At 39.7% G+C, this 17596-nt stretch overlaps 1 protein-coding gene across 1 annotated transcript in view; it reads right to left on the reverse strand.

Annotated features, from left to right (window-relative positions):
- The window catches only part of grin1b (glutamate receptor, ionotropic, N-methyl D-aspartate 1b), a gene marked incomplete at both ends in the record, with an annotated part of 48202 nt that overhangs the window by 21550 nt on the left and 9056 nt on the right, over window positions 1-17596 (reverse strand). The window contains 4 exons of the mRNA XM_083904616.1: window positions 4133-4254; window positions 5468-5565; window positions 6464-6526; window positions 16360-16536. Of these exons, the coding sequence (XP_083760742.1) occupies window positions 4133-4254; window positions 5468-5565; window positions 6464-6526; window positions 16360-16536 (460 nt within the window). The remainder of the gene's footprint in view (window positions 1-4132; window positions 4255-5467; window positions 5566-6463; window positions 6527-16359; window positions 16537-17596) is intronic.

The following is a 17596-nucleotide window of genomic DNA, read 5'->3' on the forward strand; positions in this document are numbered from 1 at the left end:
AAAAGCAGGCTAAAAAAAGCTCTCATTTATACACAATTTAATTAAAACATCTCACCCACACTTTAATTTTACTCATGTAATCAAGAGTGCTTTAGTGTAATTCAAACACACACATTCTGGGCTTCAGGCGTCAGGTCAGTGTTAAGCAATATCGGAAGTGCATGCTGGGAGTTCACTCTGAGAAGCACAGCCGTTTGTCTCTGGAAAGAATAAACCTCTGAGACGTTATGAATAGTAACAGTAACGGTGTGTTGTATTTTCCTTCAGCAGAAAATGGTCAGACAGTGATGAAAACAGGGTGTCCGCAGGGTCTTAAAAAGTATAAGTTGCTAAATCAATTTTGGGAAAATTAAAACTTAAAAAGTATTAAATCCTCACGTCTGTTAGGATTCCTGCATATACCATGGACGTCTCTACATCTGTCCTTGACCAACAACAGCAGACAAGCATTTCCCACTGAAACCAGTGCATATGGCCAACATTTCCTCTGTAACTACCAAACACAATATCTTTCACCTAAACTAACCACATCCCCTGCTTAAAATGTATGCGCTCTTAAGAGTCTGTCAACACGTTTTACTAAGATCTTCATCCTCGTCTTAAAGATCATTATTTGAATGTGGGGTTAAAGCTGCGCGTAGAGAAATGATGGCTTCAGCCAACAATTTTCATTTCGATGTATCCCTACTAACAATGCTGAAGCTGTTTAGCACCAAATGTAGTAACATTACTTCATCATGTGACAACATTTCTGGTGAAGAAAAACAACATCAAAATCCAAAAACATCTCAGTAAAGTTTCATAGGTTTCTTTTCAGGGACTTGTGTCAGACACAGCATTAATTATAATCCTGAAAGTCAAGGATGGTCGATCCAACATAGTATGTTTGTCTGTGCTTATTCTTGGATAAAGTGAGAGGTCAAGCGAGATAGGGAGTGGGGCATGTGTGCTACACCCTAGCAACCAGAAAACCATACCATGCGAAAAAATGAATATCATAAAAAAATGAATACTGGTTTCTGGTATGAACCAGTATACTGCCCAGTTCTAGTAGTGATTGCTGTAGTGTTTTTTGGTTTTCTATTCTCTGATGTACTGACAATGACTTTTCAGTTTTTGCTAAATTTAATAATAATTAATGCTGTTTCATTTGTTTGCAGAGACACAATGCATTTATTGTGTCCACATAAAAAAAGCAATATTGTTTATATGATTCACCATTATGATGATTGATGGCCTTTTTCAATCAAACTTAACTATATTAATAATGCCACTTCATTCAACGAATCAGAAAGAGCGAGAGAATAAATTCTTAAAATTAGAAATCAAATGGGATAGGACATATCTTAATGTCACTATATAAAGGCTTTTCATGAAACAGTTTCCCTAAAAAGAAACCTTCTCCAACAGAGAAAAAACAGCTGAACATTATTCTCAGAGTGTAGCCTGACTACACTTTTAAGATAAGGATGGATCACTTTTGACACATCTGAAGAATGCTGGAATAAGATGTGTAAGAAAATGATCCATTATTTCTTCGAGTGCAGCAGCTGCTCTGGTGAGAACGTCTTTTAAACGATGACAGAGGAGGGAGCAGATTACCCAGCAGCCAGAGAGAGCGACATGTTTGTCATCTGGAAATATACAATGGAGTACCTATTCATTTTCAACTGTCACTTCAACGCTAAGAATTTTATCATGATCAATTCATCAATATGATTTGGGATTGACTTTGAAATGTTAAGACTTGAATTTTCATAAAAACTATGCACAGAAGAATGGCAACAGTATGTGACGTATACATATATAACACAATTTGACCAAAGATCGAATTTGTGTGCAGAAATATTGTCATGTTAAAATAGAAAAGTGATACAAAATGGAAAAACAGGTTCTGACAAACAGAAATATGAACATTTAATTTCCTAACCAAGTTATGTCATTTCATGAAAATGTTTGTATATCAAATGCTTTTAATGTACTTTGGATCATATAGTGAATAAAGGACACCTATGCCTAAAATATCACTAGAAGAATTAAAACAGACACACACATTTGGTCAAAGAGTGTTTTTTTTTTTTTGTTTCATGTGCATCTGGCTGACTGTGTAATCGGCTAAAGTTGAAATAAACTCCACCTCTGCGCTCCATATTGCACTGGAATTGTCCAGTGTACCAACAGTGAGGGCAAAGCATCAAGCAGGCACCAGAAAGCAGAAGCGGTATCTTACCGGTATTTGTTCACACATAGGTCGCGATAACCGCAGCAACACAAGCTATTTAACAACCACCCCCCACCCTGTGTCTCTCTCACACACACACACACACACAGCACCCCAATAAACTCCACAATCACAACCAACCCCAACCACATCAAACCTGCGTAAAGCTCAACCCACCCACCCCCACCCTTTCCCCATGTAGCAGCACATGTTTATTGGCTACTGTGAGAACGGGCAGACGGGCGGGCAGACGACACACACTATAGAAAATGAAACAAATAAAAAGATGTTAGACACATTAAAAGCCACACAATTACAATGAGCCATAAAAGAACGAGTGGTTCAAAACCTTTAAACATACGTTTTTACTGTATGTTTAAACGTTCAACCAGCAAGGAAGAAGAAACCAGAGAGAAACACACACCGGGATGCTGAGAAGCTAAACTGACTGTGATGAGGATTAGCTTCCTTCATCAGAGACCTACAGCACCACCAGAGAGACAGCGAGAGACAGCGAGAGACATCGAGAGACAGCGAGAGACAGCGAGAGACAGCGAGAGACAGCGAGAGACAGCGAGAGACAGCGAGGCAAATGGCAGCACAGTTTCCATCCTTTTATTTGAAAGCTTATGTTGACAATAAATAAATGTCCTGTCCACTGGTTCCTGTTAGAACACTGCAACAGCAAGGTCAAGGTACTTGAGCCGGTGTTGTTTTGTGTCATAATAGACTCCCACAAATGCCACCAACATTAGTCTAATTTACCTAATAAAATCGAAAATTAAAACCTTAACTTATTGTTTCCCTTATTTATTCTCTACTGGAGCCAAAAGTGCTCATGTTTGGACCTGCTTATGGCAGACAACCACACTGTATAAAGTAAACGTTGAGAAAACTCAACATTTCAAGGCAACTTAGATCTTAGTTTACAGCCCAAGATTTAAAAAAAAAAAAAAAAAGTTCCATCAACTAATATTAGTTAGACACACTTGTAAGTTAAGCTTAAGCTTTTTTTTACAGTGCACATAGTAACAGGCTTCATCTCTACAGTACCCCAATCATAAGAGGCAATTTACGAAATCCCAGGCAGGACAGCAGCATTTACCCCAACCATCCCATCACATACTCACCCTCTGAAAGTTTGAAGTTTTAAAGTCATATTTATTTGCTTTGGCTTTTAATACCAGTTCAGCTTTTTATCTTTTTTTCTATTTTTCTTATTGTTTTTTTATGTGCTGTTTCCATCCGTGTGTTGTTTTTTTTTAACTCATTTTATTTGGTGAGTTTACTTTTTGTTCCTTTAACTTTTTAAATGCCATTGTTTTCATATAAATAAATTTGACCTTGCTCTTGACCTCTGATCCCACTGGAGTCAGTGACCATTTACACCTGTTAAATTAAAATTGACATGAAATACCAGTGAATAGCTGATAATATTGATGACATCTGATTTTTAAAATAACCACATTTCTATGGAACAACTTATAATATATATAAAAATATTTATTTTTGTGTAGTTTCTTCAGGATTCTTGTCTTTGTACTTCATTACTATATTCTTTTTTTTGTCTTGCGCAGAGATAATTTATTAAGTCAAAACAATGCCATCATGAAACTAATTTTAAATGCCATCAGCTTGACATCCAAGTTGAAATAAGATTAAACTGATTTGAGTGCAAATATAGAGACAAAGAATTTATGACAAAGCTCCTGGAGACTTTGATGTATTTTTGTCTGCAGCTTGTTTTTCAGGGTTTGATGTCCAGAGTAACATCAGAGCTGCTGATGAAGCCTATCACTACCGAGATTGGGATGGAAGCAGAGCTGAGAAGCAGAGAGAAGCTTTCACAGGAGACATAGCATGAAGAGGAGCAGAAGAGTGACGAAGAGGAGGAAGCAGACGTTGACTTACCATCTGGAGCTTCACTCAGAGCTTTACCGTTCATCTCTCTCTCTCCGACCATCCACACGTAACCAGAGCCAGTCATGTTGAGCTGACGGGCCGCTTTATACATTGCTGCAGCCTCATCCTCACTGCAAACAGAGGTGAAACTGTTTGAGGATTCAGAGTACGGACAACCTCCTGCAAATTACCATAGACTGTATATAAAGATGATAAATGACTATGTACGATACAGGTGTAGATTTTGAAAAGAGTTCATACTAACCTGGACAACACGATTTGTCTAACGATTTGTCTTCTGACACTATTTCCTGTGTCCCACCTACACTTTTTCATCGGCTGTTAACAACATGTTTTTACAGTTTTACAGGTGGGTCTTGTAATGGTAAAATTAAATTTTCTTTGTCTCAGAGCTACATTTGCCCATCACCGATACCTACCCAGTACAGAATACCAGGTCCTTTGTTTATAGTGTATTGTATATTGTGTATTGTGTCTAGCCTGCACCTTGCTGCAGCACCCGCCAGCTCCCAGATACCTACAATAGACAAAGGGGCGTGAACGCTCCCGAGTTTTTGTCTATTGGAGGAATGCAAAGGGGGAGCTGCTCAGGCATAAATGTGGAGTGTCCCTTTGCTCGGGGTCTCTCTCCAGCAAGGATCACTCCTGTGAAGATTGACCTTTTCCTTGCAAACGAAAATAAAACCTTGTCGGCCGGCAGAAGTTCTCTATTTCATTCTTCACCAGCAGCAGAGAAATTTCCACAACTGTCTATAATCAGTACAGTCCAGAGTCAGTCCAGACTGAAACTGAGGTGAGGTATGTTAGCCTCAGGTATGCCAAATTGAGTCTTTACCCCTCACACACTAACAGATTTATGTGCCAGCCAACCATGCCGTCTGTCCCAGACTGGCGCTGACGGGTGGAGACTCTCCAAAAGTGAGTTGTGGTTAAAATCAGGCAGAAAAACATTGCAGTGTGTCCCCAGCTGAAGAACTAAAGAACTGAGACTATTGTGGCTGATGGTCAGTAATGGGGTTCCTATGGATCTTTTGTTGGTACTTTTACACCACACATTAATAGACCATTGAACCAAATGAAGACCCCGTTGTCCACTTCTATGCAGATGATACCGTTTTATGTTTTTCTTCTTCCAAAACACTACTATCTCTGCCTGTACAGCCTGAGCAACTAAACCGTGTTCATGGCAGTGCATCAAACTTCATTGCTACTTATGCATTTTATACTTTAAATACTTTAAATGAAAATTAATCACTAATCATTCAAACGGCTGGTTATAATTTAGCAATAAACCTGTATATATAAAACCTGTTTTTCACAAACCTGGCAGAGAGGATAATGACTCGAGCCTCCAGGTCTTTGGCCTCCAGCAGCAGTGCTGTCAGGTTGGTGTCCTGGCTGAATAGCAGCACCTTCTCTGCCTGTAGGACCACCACGCAGGGTGACAGGCAAAAGCGCAGGGTGACAGGCACCATCGTAGAACATTGAGAAACACAGCAGGACGAAAACACCACAGGACACATCATAGGACAAGCATCGTTAGCACAGAACCATCCAAGATCCCCCTCCCAATACACCTCCCCCCCGACCCCAGCCTTGACCATGCTCCCTCTCACCCACACTACCACGGGAAGAGGGGGGGCAGGCTGAACAAATGAAGACAAAAAGTATTGGAGATCTGCTGAACTGAAGGAAACTCAAAGTTGAAGCTTGAATAAAAAAAAGAGGGGGCAAAAAATTTGTGCGTGGTGTAGTGGCGCATGCAAACCTAGGCGCTTTCAAGACTCCAACCAACCAACCAATCAGGGACGTGCATGTTAGAGAGCGCTGATGCAACCGCAAAAAAAAAAGAAAAAGAGATTCAAGTGAAAAGGAAGAAGATGGGAGGAGGGAGGGGGGTTGGGGTTGGGCATGTGGGCATGGTTCATTTCCCCCCCCAAAAAGAAGTTGGTTTGATGTTTAGAGGAGTGAGAGGATCCTGGTCCTAGTATTCCTCAGATCTGCAGACAGAGCCAAGTCTCAACCTGGCTGCATGCAACCCTTTAACATGGAAAAACTTTGAGGGGAGGAAGAGGGAGAGGTGGGGGAGGAAGGGGCTCTCTCCTTGCGAGTATAACCCATTCCCAGTGTGCAGGACTCATGAAAAATCAAAGGAAAGAAAAGAGATGGTGGAGAAAGATGTGCCACCAGGATAAAAGTCTATCTCTGGAGCTGGATTGGATTCTGGGTGGGCAGGACTGACTGGTGCGTTCGGCTACTACTGGGCGAGCTCAGAGTTTGGTTGGGCGGCGTGCATCATTTGACCATGCAAGTTTATACCTTGGGTGTTCTCCTGAAGTCAAAGTTCTGTTGGTCGATGTTTTCATAGTTCCTGATTTTAGTCTGATGGGTAATGTGCACAGAGAAAATATGCAGACACAGAAGGTTATAGACAGTCAGAAAAAAAAATGGAGCCAGTAATGCATCCAACAAATGAGCCGTGCTTCAAGTCAGGAGGCTGGAGGAGGCACGCAGACACATCACAGACTGTCCGTCTCAATAACTGTCCACCTGTCTCTCTATCTGTTTATTCAAATGTCCACTTATCTATCCAGCTTCCCACCTGTCTGTCTCACCATCTACCTGTCCCAATAAATGTCCATGTGTCTGTTGGTCTTCTGTCAGTCCATCTTCCCACTTGTCTGTTTGTCCACGTATCTGTTCACTGTCTATCTCAGTACCACCTGACTTGTTTATCTTCCCATCTGGCTTTCCGTCTGTTCATCCATCTCTCTCACCAACTGGAAACACTGCCTGTCTGCCTTTTTGACTGTTTGAAGTAAAGTTTAGATTTTCAATATTTAGTCCTCTCTTGACATTCTTCAATCCAGTTAAAGCCCTCAACCTTAACAGGTTGTTTTTTAACAATTTATACAGGCCAAGTGATACATTTTAAAAAAAACAAAAAAAACACCAAGGGTAATAAACCTTTGGTGGTTTATAATGACCTAATTTTTTATTCATTCATTTGTTAATTTAATCATTTTCTACCGCTTATCTGTTTACTGCAGGAGCCAATCCCACCTGATTGTTCTTTTATACTTTAAAATGTTAAAGGTGCATTATGTAATAAATGTAAAGCAACTGACCATAAAATGCTCCTAATATGTCACAGAGACTCAGGAATAATGTTCATATAACAAATTGAACTCACCAACAACAACAGTACAGCCAACATATTTGCATTAAAAAAAATATTTTGCAAACTGCAAATCATGTTTATGTTTTGAAATCATGTTTTGGCATGTGGCGCCACCTACCGCCGTCTACCAATTATTGCAGTCAGTAGAGTCTCAGCTACCGAGCAACCACGGGTTGCCAGTTACGTCAGAAAACGAAACCTAAAAGACCTCGGTATTTTGAATTTGAATGTAGTAACTGTTTTTGGCCACAATCTTACATATGGCACCTTTAACTTAAAATGTGGACTCTTCGATGCAAAAACAATTAGTTTCGTAACAAATTCATCTTTCAGTGGGCTTTCAACAATTTTGAGTGTGTAAAGCAGATTTTTATAATTATCACAATAATATTGTGGAATCACAATTATTTTAGTAAGGATAACTGCAACATAAAATGTTTATTTTGTCCCATGCCGAGGACAAACCCACCAACACCCTCCTCTAAAAACACAAATGTCAGTAAGTAACAACTTCCTCCAAAATCAGATGTGTTTTCAAGTAAAATGCAGCTCTGTTTGTGACCAGTTTCCTGATATATCCACGTCAGCATAGTGTGATTATCACCAAGCAGAGGATGAATCGAGGTGAAAGAGTCCTCATAGGAAACTTCATCTGATGTTAAGCCAGAGTGGCAGCTGAGAATCCCATTAGTCCTCGATTCAATCTGCTCCAAATGTTAATCTCATTAAATTTACATCCAGACTCCCTGAACACGACACAAGCATACAAATGAATTAAGACACTAACTCCGCTTAAAATCCTTTCTTAAGCTGTGTCTATAAATCTGAATACAGTCTATGGGCAGCTTTGATGAACACAGACAACCGGAACTAATGTGTAAAATTGATTTGTCTTATTTTATACAATTGAAGCACAAGCAGCGACTGACTGGTGGATTTCCATGGTCTTTAACAGCTCTCATTGGTTTCAATAACAGGAAACAGACTGTGTGGTTGGCAACAGTTAATAACCAGGGCAAAGTAATTATGACCACATTTCTTGTCTAAAGTTTAACTAATTCCTGCCACTGACCCATGACCAATGACTATTAGCTAGGTTAAAGCTGAACAGACTATACTCCTGCATGTTGGCTCTGACAACTTTACTTTGCCTCTTCAGTTAGTTTGTACTGAAGAAAATTATGAAGACAAATAATGAAAAAATGTAATCGGGAATACAAACACTACTGTGGTTAATTAGAAATAATATAATATTCACTAATAATATATTGAAATCGCCTGTGGGTGGTTAGCTGAGCTCAGAGTGAGGCTAAGAGACATACAAATCATTTAAATAGTAACTAAACCCCTAAACCACTTTTTTCAGGTTATAATTAGTGTATAAGTAACTTTATTCAGCGATCCTTTTCCTAGTGTAATTCAACTTTTGCTAAAGTACATTTTATGTTTTTTTTACAGAATTAATGTTACTGATTTGTTTTGTCTGTTGTAGTTTACCGTCTTTTACCTTTATAAAGGTCTAGTCCAAATTGAATGGAGCTAGAAGTGGTATAAGAAGCCAGCATTGTAAGGGGTATACTGTGGCATCTTGAGGGAGAGGATATGTAAAGTAATATTTTCAATTAATTTATACTTTTGTTATTGTTTCTTCTTTTGCATTTTTGGTTAATAAAACCACAGCTGCTTTTTTTGTAGCATAAATCCCTAGTTCATGTAGCCTTACAACACGTTATTGTTTTGTCAACAACAAGCATTATGATACATCATATCTAATTCACTAGGCTTCTGGAAGGAATTTAATATGGAACTTGTTTTTCAGCTCATTATAAGGATATATTTTTTTACATTATGAATCACATGTAGAAAATGTGTATCTGCATGTGTAGATGTTACATTAAGAAATAACATATACACTGCAGTGCTGTTCACCTACTTTAACTAATGTACTGTAATATTTATATCTACTGCCTGACTCTATCCCACTCTCCTCTAATATTCATGAAGGTCTTTGGCTCAAACTCTTCGACAAAGTCACATTTAAACTTTTACTTTCCCTCACTTTTCCCTGGCATTGGAGACGTTTTTTTCAATGTCCATGACATGGAAAGAAATTTGATATATGACATGGCATAAATGTTTTAGCATGATTAGCGTGCAAAACCATGAGAAAATGTAAATTCCTTCACTAGTTCAAGCAAAACTACTTCAGTGCAGTGAGGACATAAAATGTGTGTCAGCGTTGAGATTCTTCCAGTGTTGCGATGTTGTATTAGATATGCTGTATGTGCGCACCCCAAGAAAGCAAGTCACACTGGGTGAAAAGAAACAGGACTTAGCAGAGACTGATTAAGAATGTTGGTGTACTACCTGACAGGTTCTGAAACTATGAGTCTGTCACCTCATTCAAATTCAAGCTGGGGTTGCATGTTAAAGTTAACAGAAACCAGGAAAAAAACAGAAGGGGGGATGTTTTTTGTTTTGTTTTTTTGTCTTACGTTATGTTGTCAGTCTTCCCACCACAAGGAAAAAAAAAACAGATTTTCAAGCGCAAGCTACCAGCTATATTTTCATTCAGAATGGGCATTCTCAAATGGCTGAAAAAGCCAGAAACTACACCGTTAGCGTCCCTGGAGCCTGGCAGCAGGCTCTTTACAACCAAGATGGATTTTTTGTGGAACCATTGAAAATGTATGTATGCACAAAGGAGTAATTCCTTAACAGCACCTGTGTCTAAATAGGTGTCTTTTCACTGCTTGCCACTACATCAGTACCAACAGCCACTGCTAGGGAAATGACCAGAGGCAAAAGATGAGATATCGCTAAGGTGTATAACAGAAAAGAGAAAAGGGAATGACAAAACGGTTGTTGCCTCTTAACACTCCACAAAAGTTGTACCTCAAGCACATTCCTTGTAATGTAATATGTTAGTTGTGTATTTGTTTGATGGACTGAAATTATTTTTGCAGATGTTTTTTTACTTAAATGTGCCCCCTACCTCTTGTTTACCTGTAAGCTAATGCATGATTTATTTACCTCATCCTTTCTCTCCTTCCTTCTGGTTTCTCTTCCTGCTCTTTCACACTCTGATACTCATTTCAGTCAAATAATTAACAGACAGTGGACAGACAGACAGACAGACAGTCAGACAGACAGGTGGTTCATACGCAGACTGTAAATGAAAATGGAAGTAGTTCTCTGGTGGCAAAACAAACTCCTGTTTGTATGTAATTCTACCAGTTCCATGAAGTTCTTGCAAGTGGAAGCAGGCAAGTTTTGGATGATATCACCTGTCAACCACTCAGGTTTCCACTCATGTGCCATGCTTTACTTTCTATTTTCCTCGAAATGGTACGGTGGCCCTGAGGTGCAAAACACAAACGCAAATCACATAACACAAAAGCAAATCAAAAAACACAAATACAAATCAAAAATCACAAACGCAAAACAAAAAACACAAACGCAAATAAAAAAACGCAAATCACAAACGCTAAATATGTAAATATTGGCATTTAAACGGTAATTGGTTGATGGTACGTAAATGAGATCGTGGTAGTCAAGAGCGATGGGTCTGACTTTGAACAAGCCGTGATCGTGCACATATCTCTGGGGAGAGACGGAGGAGGGTGCCGCTGGATCAGGAGCGAATGTCTGTTGAATATCCAACCTGAAACTGATTTTACCGTGGTCGTTGTTGCATATATATGAGGAATCGTAGCTAAAACCTCTTATCCATTTTGGTCTTCAGTAGCTCCTTGACTGAAACAGTGACCCTGAACCAGAAGTACTACAACACGTTACACAAAATAACATGCACCAAGCATACACCTATGGATGTATAACATAACCCCTTTTGGTGGATAGCAGACATCCATGATAGCAGGGTGAATAGGTGTCTGGTGCCTTTCCTTCCTGTTAAAAACACAGACTGTGCGTCCGTCCAATGAGTGTCGACCCTGGTCGATCACAGGTACCTGCCTATTCCGTTTTGAGTTAATGTGTTTGTGTTTTCTGCTTTTGTGTTTGTTGATTTGTGTTTGTTGTTTTGCATTTGGGTTTTGTGATTTGCGTTTGTATTTTGTGATTTGCGTTTGTGGTTTTACGTTTGTGTTTTGCACTTGTGTTTTGTGATTTGCGCTTGTGTTTTTTGATTTGTGTTTTGTGTTTTTTTGTTTTGCGTTTGTGTTTATGTTTTGCATTTTTTTGTTTTGCGATTTGCGTTTTGCACTTCAGGGCCACCGTAAAATGGAAACATAATTTACTAAATTGACATCTGTTTTATTGAAGAAGATCTGCAACTGCTACTTCCATTCCTTCCTGGGCTTTATTTAAAAAAAAATTAACAGTCCATGGTTTCACAGTGAAGCAGGTCAACAGCTGTAACAGAAGCAGCTGAGATGTGTTTGCACAACTCGGGCTCTCCATCAGTATTGAGATGATGAAAGCTGACAATAGACAGAGGTGAAAAGATGAAGTGGACGGACAGAGAGAGAGAGAGAGAGAGAGAGAGAGAGAGAGAGAGAGAGAGAGAGAGAGAGAGAGAGAGAGAGAGAGAGAAAGAAACAAAAGGAAAAAAAATCAACTGTTAACCAAAGAAGGAAAAACTAAAATGAGGAGGAAGCAGAAAATAAGAGATATTCTGCAAACCTTCACCAAGACAGCATAAAACATTATTTAACATGTAAATAATCAGGTGTATCTCAGTTAAAAAAGTAATTCTTCATCACTACATCAATAATTTTGCTATGTTTTTATGAAACCAATTTATCCACACATTTCTCACATGGTAGATGGATTTTAAGCAGTTGTTCAAGCATCAACAATTCAAAAATTAAGAATGTTAAAGCTGCTGTCTTCCTCTGCTGTTGCTGTTAGCGTTCCCCTCCATTTTCTATCAGTCACCAGTAGTCTAAGCTCATGAGCTGAGAGGACCGCCTCTTTGTGGAGTTATGTCTCCTGATTTAATTTAGTGACATTGGAAAAGTTTCTCCTGGAAGTAATTATATACCTCACATTCTCCTCCACCAAACCTGTTAGAGAGGTAATGTACCACCTCTACGGTCTCCAACTCCATGATAACAGAGATGTTTACCACCTCTACGGTCTCCAACTCCATGATAACAGAGATGTTTACCACCTCTACGGTCTCCAACTCCATGATAACAGAGATGTTTACCACCTCTACAGTCTCCAACTCCATGATAACAGAGATGTTTACCACCTCTACAGTCTCCAACTCCATGATAACAGAGATGTTTATCACCTCTACGGTCTCCAACTCTATGATAACAAAGATATTTACCACCTCTACAGTCTCCAACTCCATGATAACAGAGATGTTTACCACCTCTACGGTCTCCAACTCCATGATAACAGAGATGTTTACCACCTGTACGGTCTCCAACTCCATGATAACAGAGATGTTTACCACCTCTACAGTCTCCAACTCCATGATAACAGAGATGTTTACCACCTCTACAGTCTCCAACTCTATGATAACAGAGATGTTTACCACCTCTACAGTCTCCAACTCCATGATAACAGAGATGTTTACAACTCTCCAGTCTCTAACTCCATGATAACAGAGATGTTTACCACCTCTATAGTCTCCAACTCTATGATAACAGAGATTTGTACCAACTCTCTACAGTCTCCAACTCCATGATAACAGAGATGTTTATCAACTCTCCAGTCTCCAACTCCATGATAACAGAGATGTTTACCACATCTATAGTCTCCTCCATGATAACAGAGATTTGTACCAACTCTCTACAGTCTCCAACTCCATGATAACAGAGATGTTTACCACCTCTATAGCCTCCAACTCCATGATAGCAGAGATTTGTACCAACTATCTACAGTCTCCAACTGTTGTTCCACATCTCCATATTCTCCACCTGCACACTAACAGAGATATTCGCCACCTCCACCTCCATATTATACACCTCAACATCCTTTACATCTATGCCTTCGACCTCCACACTGACATAAATGTTGTCCCTTGCCACACTCTCCACCTCCACTGACAAAAAGTCATTTACCACCATACTGTTTATGTCACTTCCATACCAACAGAAATCTTCTTTACCTCCACCTCCACTAACCTCAACATTCATCACCTCTATAATGAGAGATGTTCACCAGCTCCATGTTCACCACCTCCATACTAAGAGAAAGAATGTCCACCTCCACATGTTCCAGCACCAAACTAACAGACATTCTCCACCTCCACTATGATGTTCATGATCATAAATTTAATGAGAACACTAGAGACAAGGTTAATAATAGTTGGATTCTGAATGAGGAACAAAGGGCATTCTTGGTGGAGAGTAAAGACAAAGAAAAAGTTAAAGCGGTGATGAAAGAGAAGCTGCAGGGAAGCCTCTGGCAGGAAGAATATTAAAGGCAACCAAGAGGATGACGGAGGGATTATAGCAGGGTGACTGAGGGATGACTTAGAGAGCAGTTTCAGTTTTACAGACAGTTCTTGCAATCATTGTTACACTGAAGTCTGAACAATCTAACAGATGGAAACAACGTGATGACAGAAAACATTAAAAAGTAAAACTGTTCTGTTGTAATGTTAGGTGCAGGTAAGTACTGTCAGTGCTGTATCTTTTCACATGTATCATTAAAACTGAAAACATCTGCTGATCACAGTGAAATCAGCAGATGTTAAGAGGTTTATTTTGGATGATGATGTTATTAGGAACTGTTGTCACACAGAATCATATCAACATGCATTCATGTCGTCTTAGTCAGAACTCTAAAGGAGAACAATGTCCATTTGTGGAAACAAGTTTCTTACAAGATAAGGATATATCGAAAATATTTTGGGAAATGTAACAGTGAACAGAAAAAAAATACATGTGTAAAGAATAATGGCGTTAATGGCAAAACTGCAAAAATGTCGCTTCTCCACATGTTATTGTGTTTAAAATACTGTATAAACACTGATTATGGAATTAGATTTATGTCAATATTCTGTATATCGATTAAATCATTTAAAAATGTTGTATTTTATTGTTTGAAAATACACTTGTTCTTTGCGATCCCCGATTTGTCTTTGCGCTGCTTTTTTTGTTCTATTAGTAGTACACTCTTAGAAATAAAAGTGCTAAGTGGAACCATATACGGTTCTTCGGCTTGTCCTCATAGGAGAACCCTTTTTGGTTCCAGGTGGAACCTTTTATAAAGGTTCCACCTGGAACCCTTATTTCTAAGAGTGTAGTAGTTCTATTTGGTAAGCTACAAAATCATATTTGTTTACATTGTCAAATGTTGAAAAGGTTGCCAAAATAACTGAATCTTACCATCCCAGTGTTTGGCATCCTTCCACTGGGGTACCAAGCACAGTGTTTAATTGGGTGACAGAGGAACATCACTTAAACACAGTGGTAGAGAAATGCTGCAGTGTTTTTCATGCAGCCTGCAGCCTTTTCTATAAAGACGCTTGTATTCTTCTTGTGATTAATAGTCACATGCCAAGAAGAGAAAACACAGAATGCTGGATGCCATCAATTGTTGCTCTTTGTTTACTTTGCTGCCCTCTTCTTAGTGGAATTTAATGGCAAGCTATGCTGTGTACTGATGCATATTACATAAATAGCTCGGTGATCTACATATCTGGCTCACCCCGCGGTGCAAACCCAAGTCAGATCAGGGTGTACCACTCCAAACCTTGAATTACACTGCACTGCTTAGTGGAAATGATACTGGAGTAATGTTTGATCTGTACATTACCACTGTGCCAAGAAACAGCATGAGACAGATAGGCATGCTGTCGGTGAAAAAATGGCTACCAAGAAAAACAGATTGTAGCCACGTAATGTAAGGCTCACAGCAATAAGACCTACAGTACACTGGCTAAAGTCTAAGCTATTTCAAGAATATGTTTTTTGCTTTATCCCATTGTTAGACAGTGTTTTGTGTTAGCTGCTCAATCTCTGGCACAAAAGTCCACAGAAAAATCAGCGTTTTCTTAAGCTTGCAGGGTTATGACACCTGCTGGTCTCCTACTACCTCATTTTGGTAAAGCCCAATTTATACTTCTGCATAAAGTGCTCTGCGTAGGTTACGCAACGCGGGGCTGATCCCCACCGACAACGCCGCTGCCAAACTATAAATACGTCATATCTTAACACACACGGCACATGTTTCGACTCTAAATAGCCAATTTCTCGCCTCAAATGATCTTAAAACTGCGTTCCGTCACACAGAAAAGTGAGAAACAGCAACTGTTTCAACAACAACAGTCTTTCTCTCTCTTTCTCTCTCGGACACCATTGCTCACTGTAGCCAGAAGTACAACAACCTTGCGCAGCAACCGCTACTGATCGGGCGGGAAATTGCAGAGCATGTCCGTCACCACGACGCAGAAGTATAAAGGCTTGAGGCGTCTCCATGGTGACGCAGTCGGATAACGCTTTACGCAGTCGGAGAAGTATAATGTGGCCTTAAGTCTGTGTTACTGAACAAAGGGAATTCTAAGGCTGATAAAGGCAACAGTGGATCAACTACCCCTATATCTATATTGATATAAAAAGCACAGATTTTCTGATGGACTTTGGTACTAACATATTTCCGAAAGCAGCCACAGATAACACGTGTGCACTTGTGTGACTTTAATAATATAATAAGTCTAAATCTGAATAAGTAATTGCAGATATGTCTGTCACCTCTTGATGGGTAATCCATAATTTTGGGTCACTGTTTGATGAAGCCGTGCATACAAAATAATAATAAAACAAAATGTGTCTTTATGATATTGAACTGGGAGTTAATTTCCAAGGCAACAGTCGGAGATTATGCAGATATTATTGTGTTGACTGAAACTGCAGTCTGATGGAAAGATGAGACAACTCACGCCAGTCAACACACACACACACACACACACACACACACACACACACACACACTAGCTATTATTTTTCATGCAGTGAAAACCTCACTCTCCTGGGTAAGATCAACACACACACACACACACACACACACACACACACATATCTTCATACTGTGCGTGTGTGTGTGAACAAACCTTGGTCTCTCTCTCTTCAAGCAGTGTCTCCAGTCTCTTCTGGGCAGCACGGCCCTCATGATCGTCGCTCACAATAAGAATGATGTGGTTCCACCTGAACTCCCTCATCAGGTCAAACCAGACATTTGCCTGGTGAGAGTACGGAGGCACCGTCCTCAGGAAGGAGAGGTGGATGCTCTGAGGACAAGGATGAAGGTGTCAGTAAAGTGTCCTTGCAGATAAGATCCTGTTTAGTAACATAATTGTATAACTGTTTTCATCTTGTTTGTGGTTCAGGATGTCACCCATCGCTTTGTCAACTGTTTCAGTATTTCGTCTGGCATCATTAAAAGTAACCAAATTAGGAGTGGTGGGCTTAGAGACTGGGTGAGAGCTCATCAGCTCCCACAGCACATCAAGACGCACCTGCATTCATCCACCATTGGACAGAACAAGCTTTCAATCACATTATGTCCATGTACTGTAATGGTAAATTCAATGTCTTTGTCTCAGAGCTACAGATGCCCAACACCCCTTTCCTAACAAAAGATATGAGGTCCTTTTGTGTATTCAAATTAGGATGTCTAGACCCAACCCGCACCTAACTACAACATCTGCAGGATATCTCGGTGGGGAATCAGCCCAGATTCCTGCCGTGGGGTGTGAAAGCACGGCCTGGAGGGGCAGACCCCTTAAATGTTGAGGGCTCACTATGATCTGGGTCTCTATTTCATTCTTCACCAGCAGCAGAGAATTTCCACAACAGTACCAATAATCTATGGTTTAAGCTCTGTACGACAATTAAAGTATTCTGGCAATGTGGTGTCTAACTTTCTGTTTGTTGAGACTAAAAAACAAGTGTAACAGCGATTGGTTTAAAAACTACAGCAAACTAATGACAATTGCCCATGTGATTTTTGTGACAGTGGGATGTTGAGTAAATGTTTTAAATATGTAAGCAACGAATACTGCTGGTATGAGAATCATCTCCACATAAGACAAACATGGAGGTTTGATCATCAGGCACATCAACCCATCCCCAAACATCACTTTTGTGAACTGATGCCCTCTTGGAGGCATTTCAGAGCTATGCAAGCATGGATTAATAGACTAAAGATATAGAAAATAGCTTCTATCCTAAAGCCATGAGTGCACTCAACACAAATGAAGTGAACTATTATGTGTGGATTATCTGTCTGTAACTCTTGATATGGCTGACATGAGAAAAACTTTCTATGAAAAGATGGAGATTTTTTCA

The sequence above is a fragment of the Microchirus variegatus genome, assembly GCF_963457635.1.
Source record: "Microchirus variegatus genome assembly, chromosome: 18".
NCBI classification, from domain to species: domain Eukaryota; kingdom Metazoa; phylum Chordata; class Actinopteri; order Pleuronectiformes; family Soleidae; genus Microchirus; species Microchirus variegatus.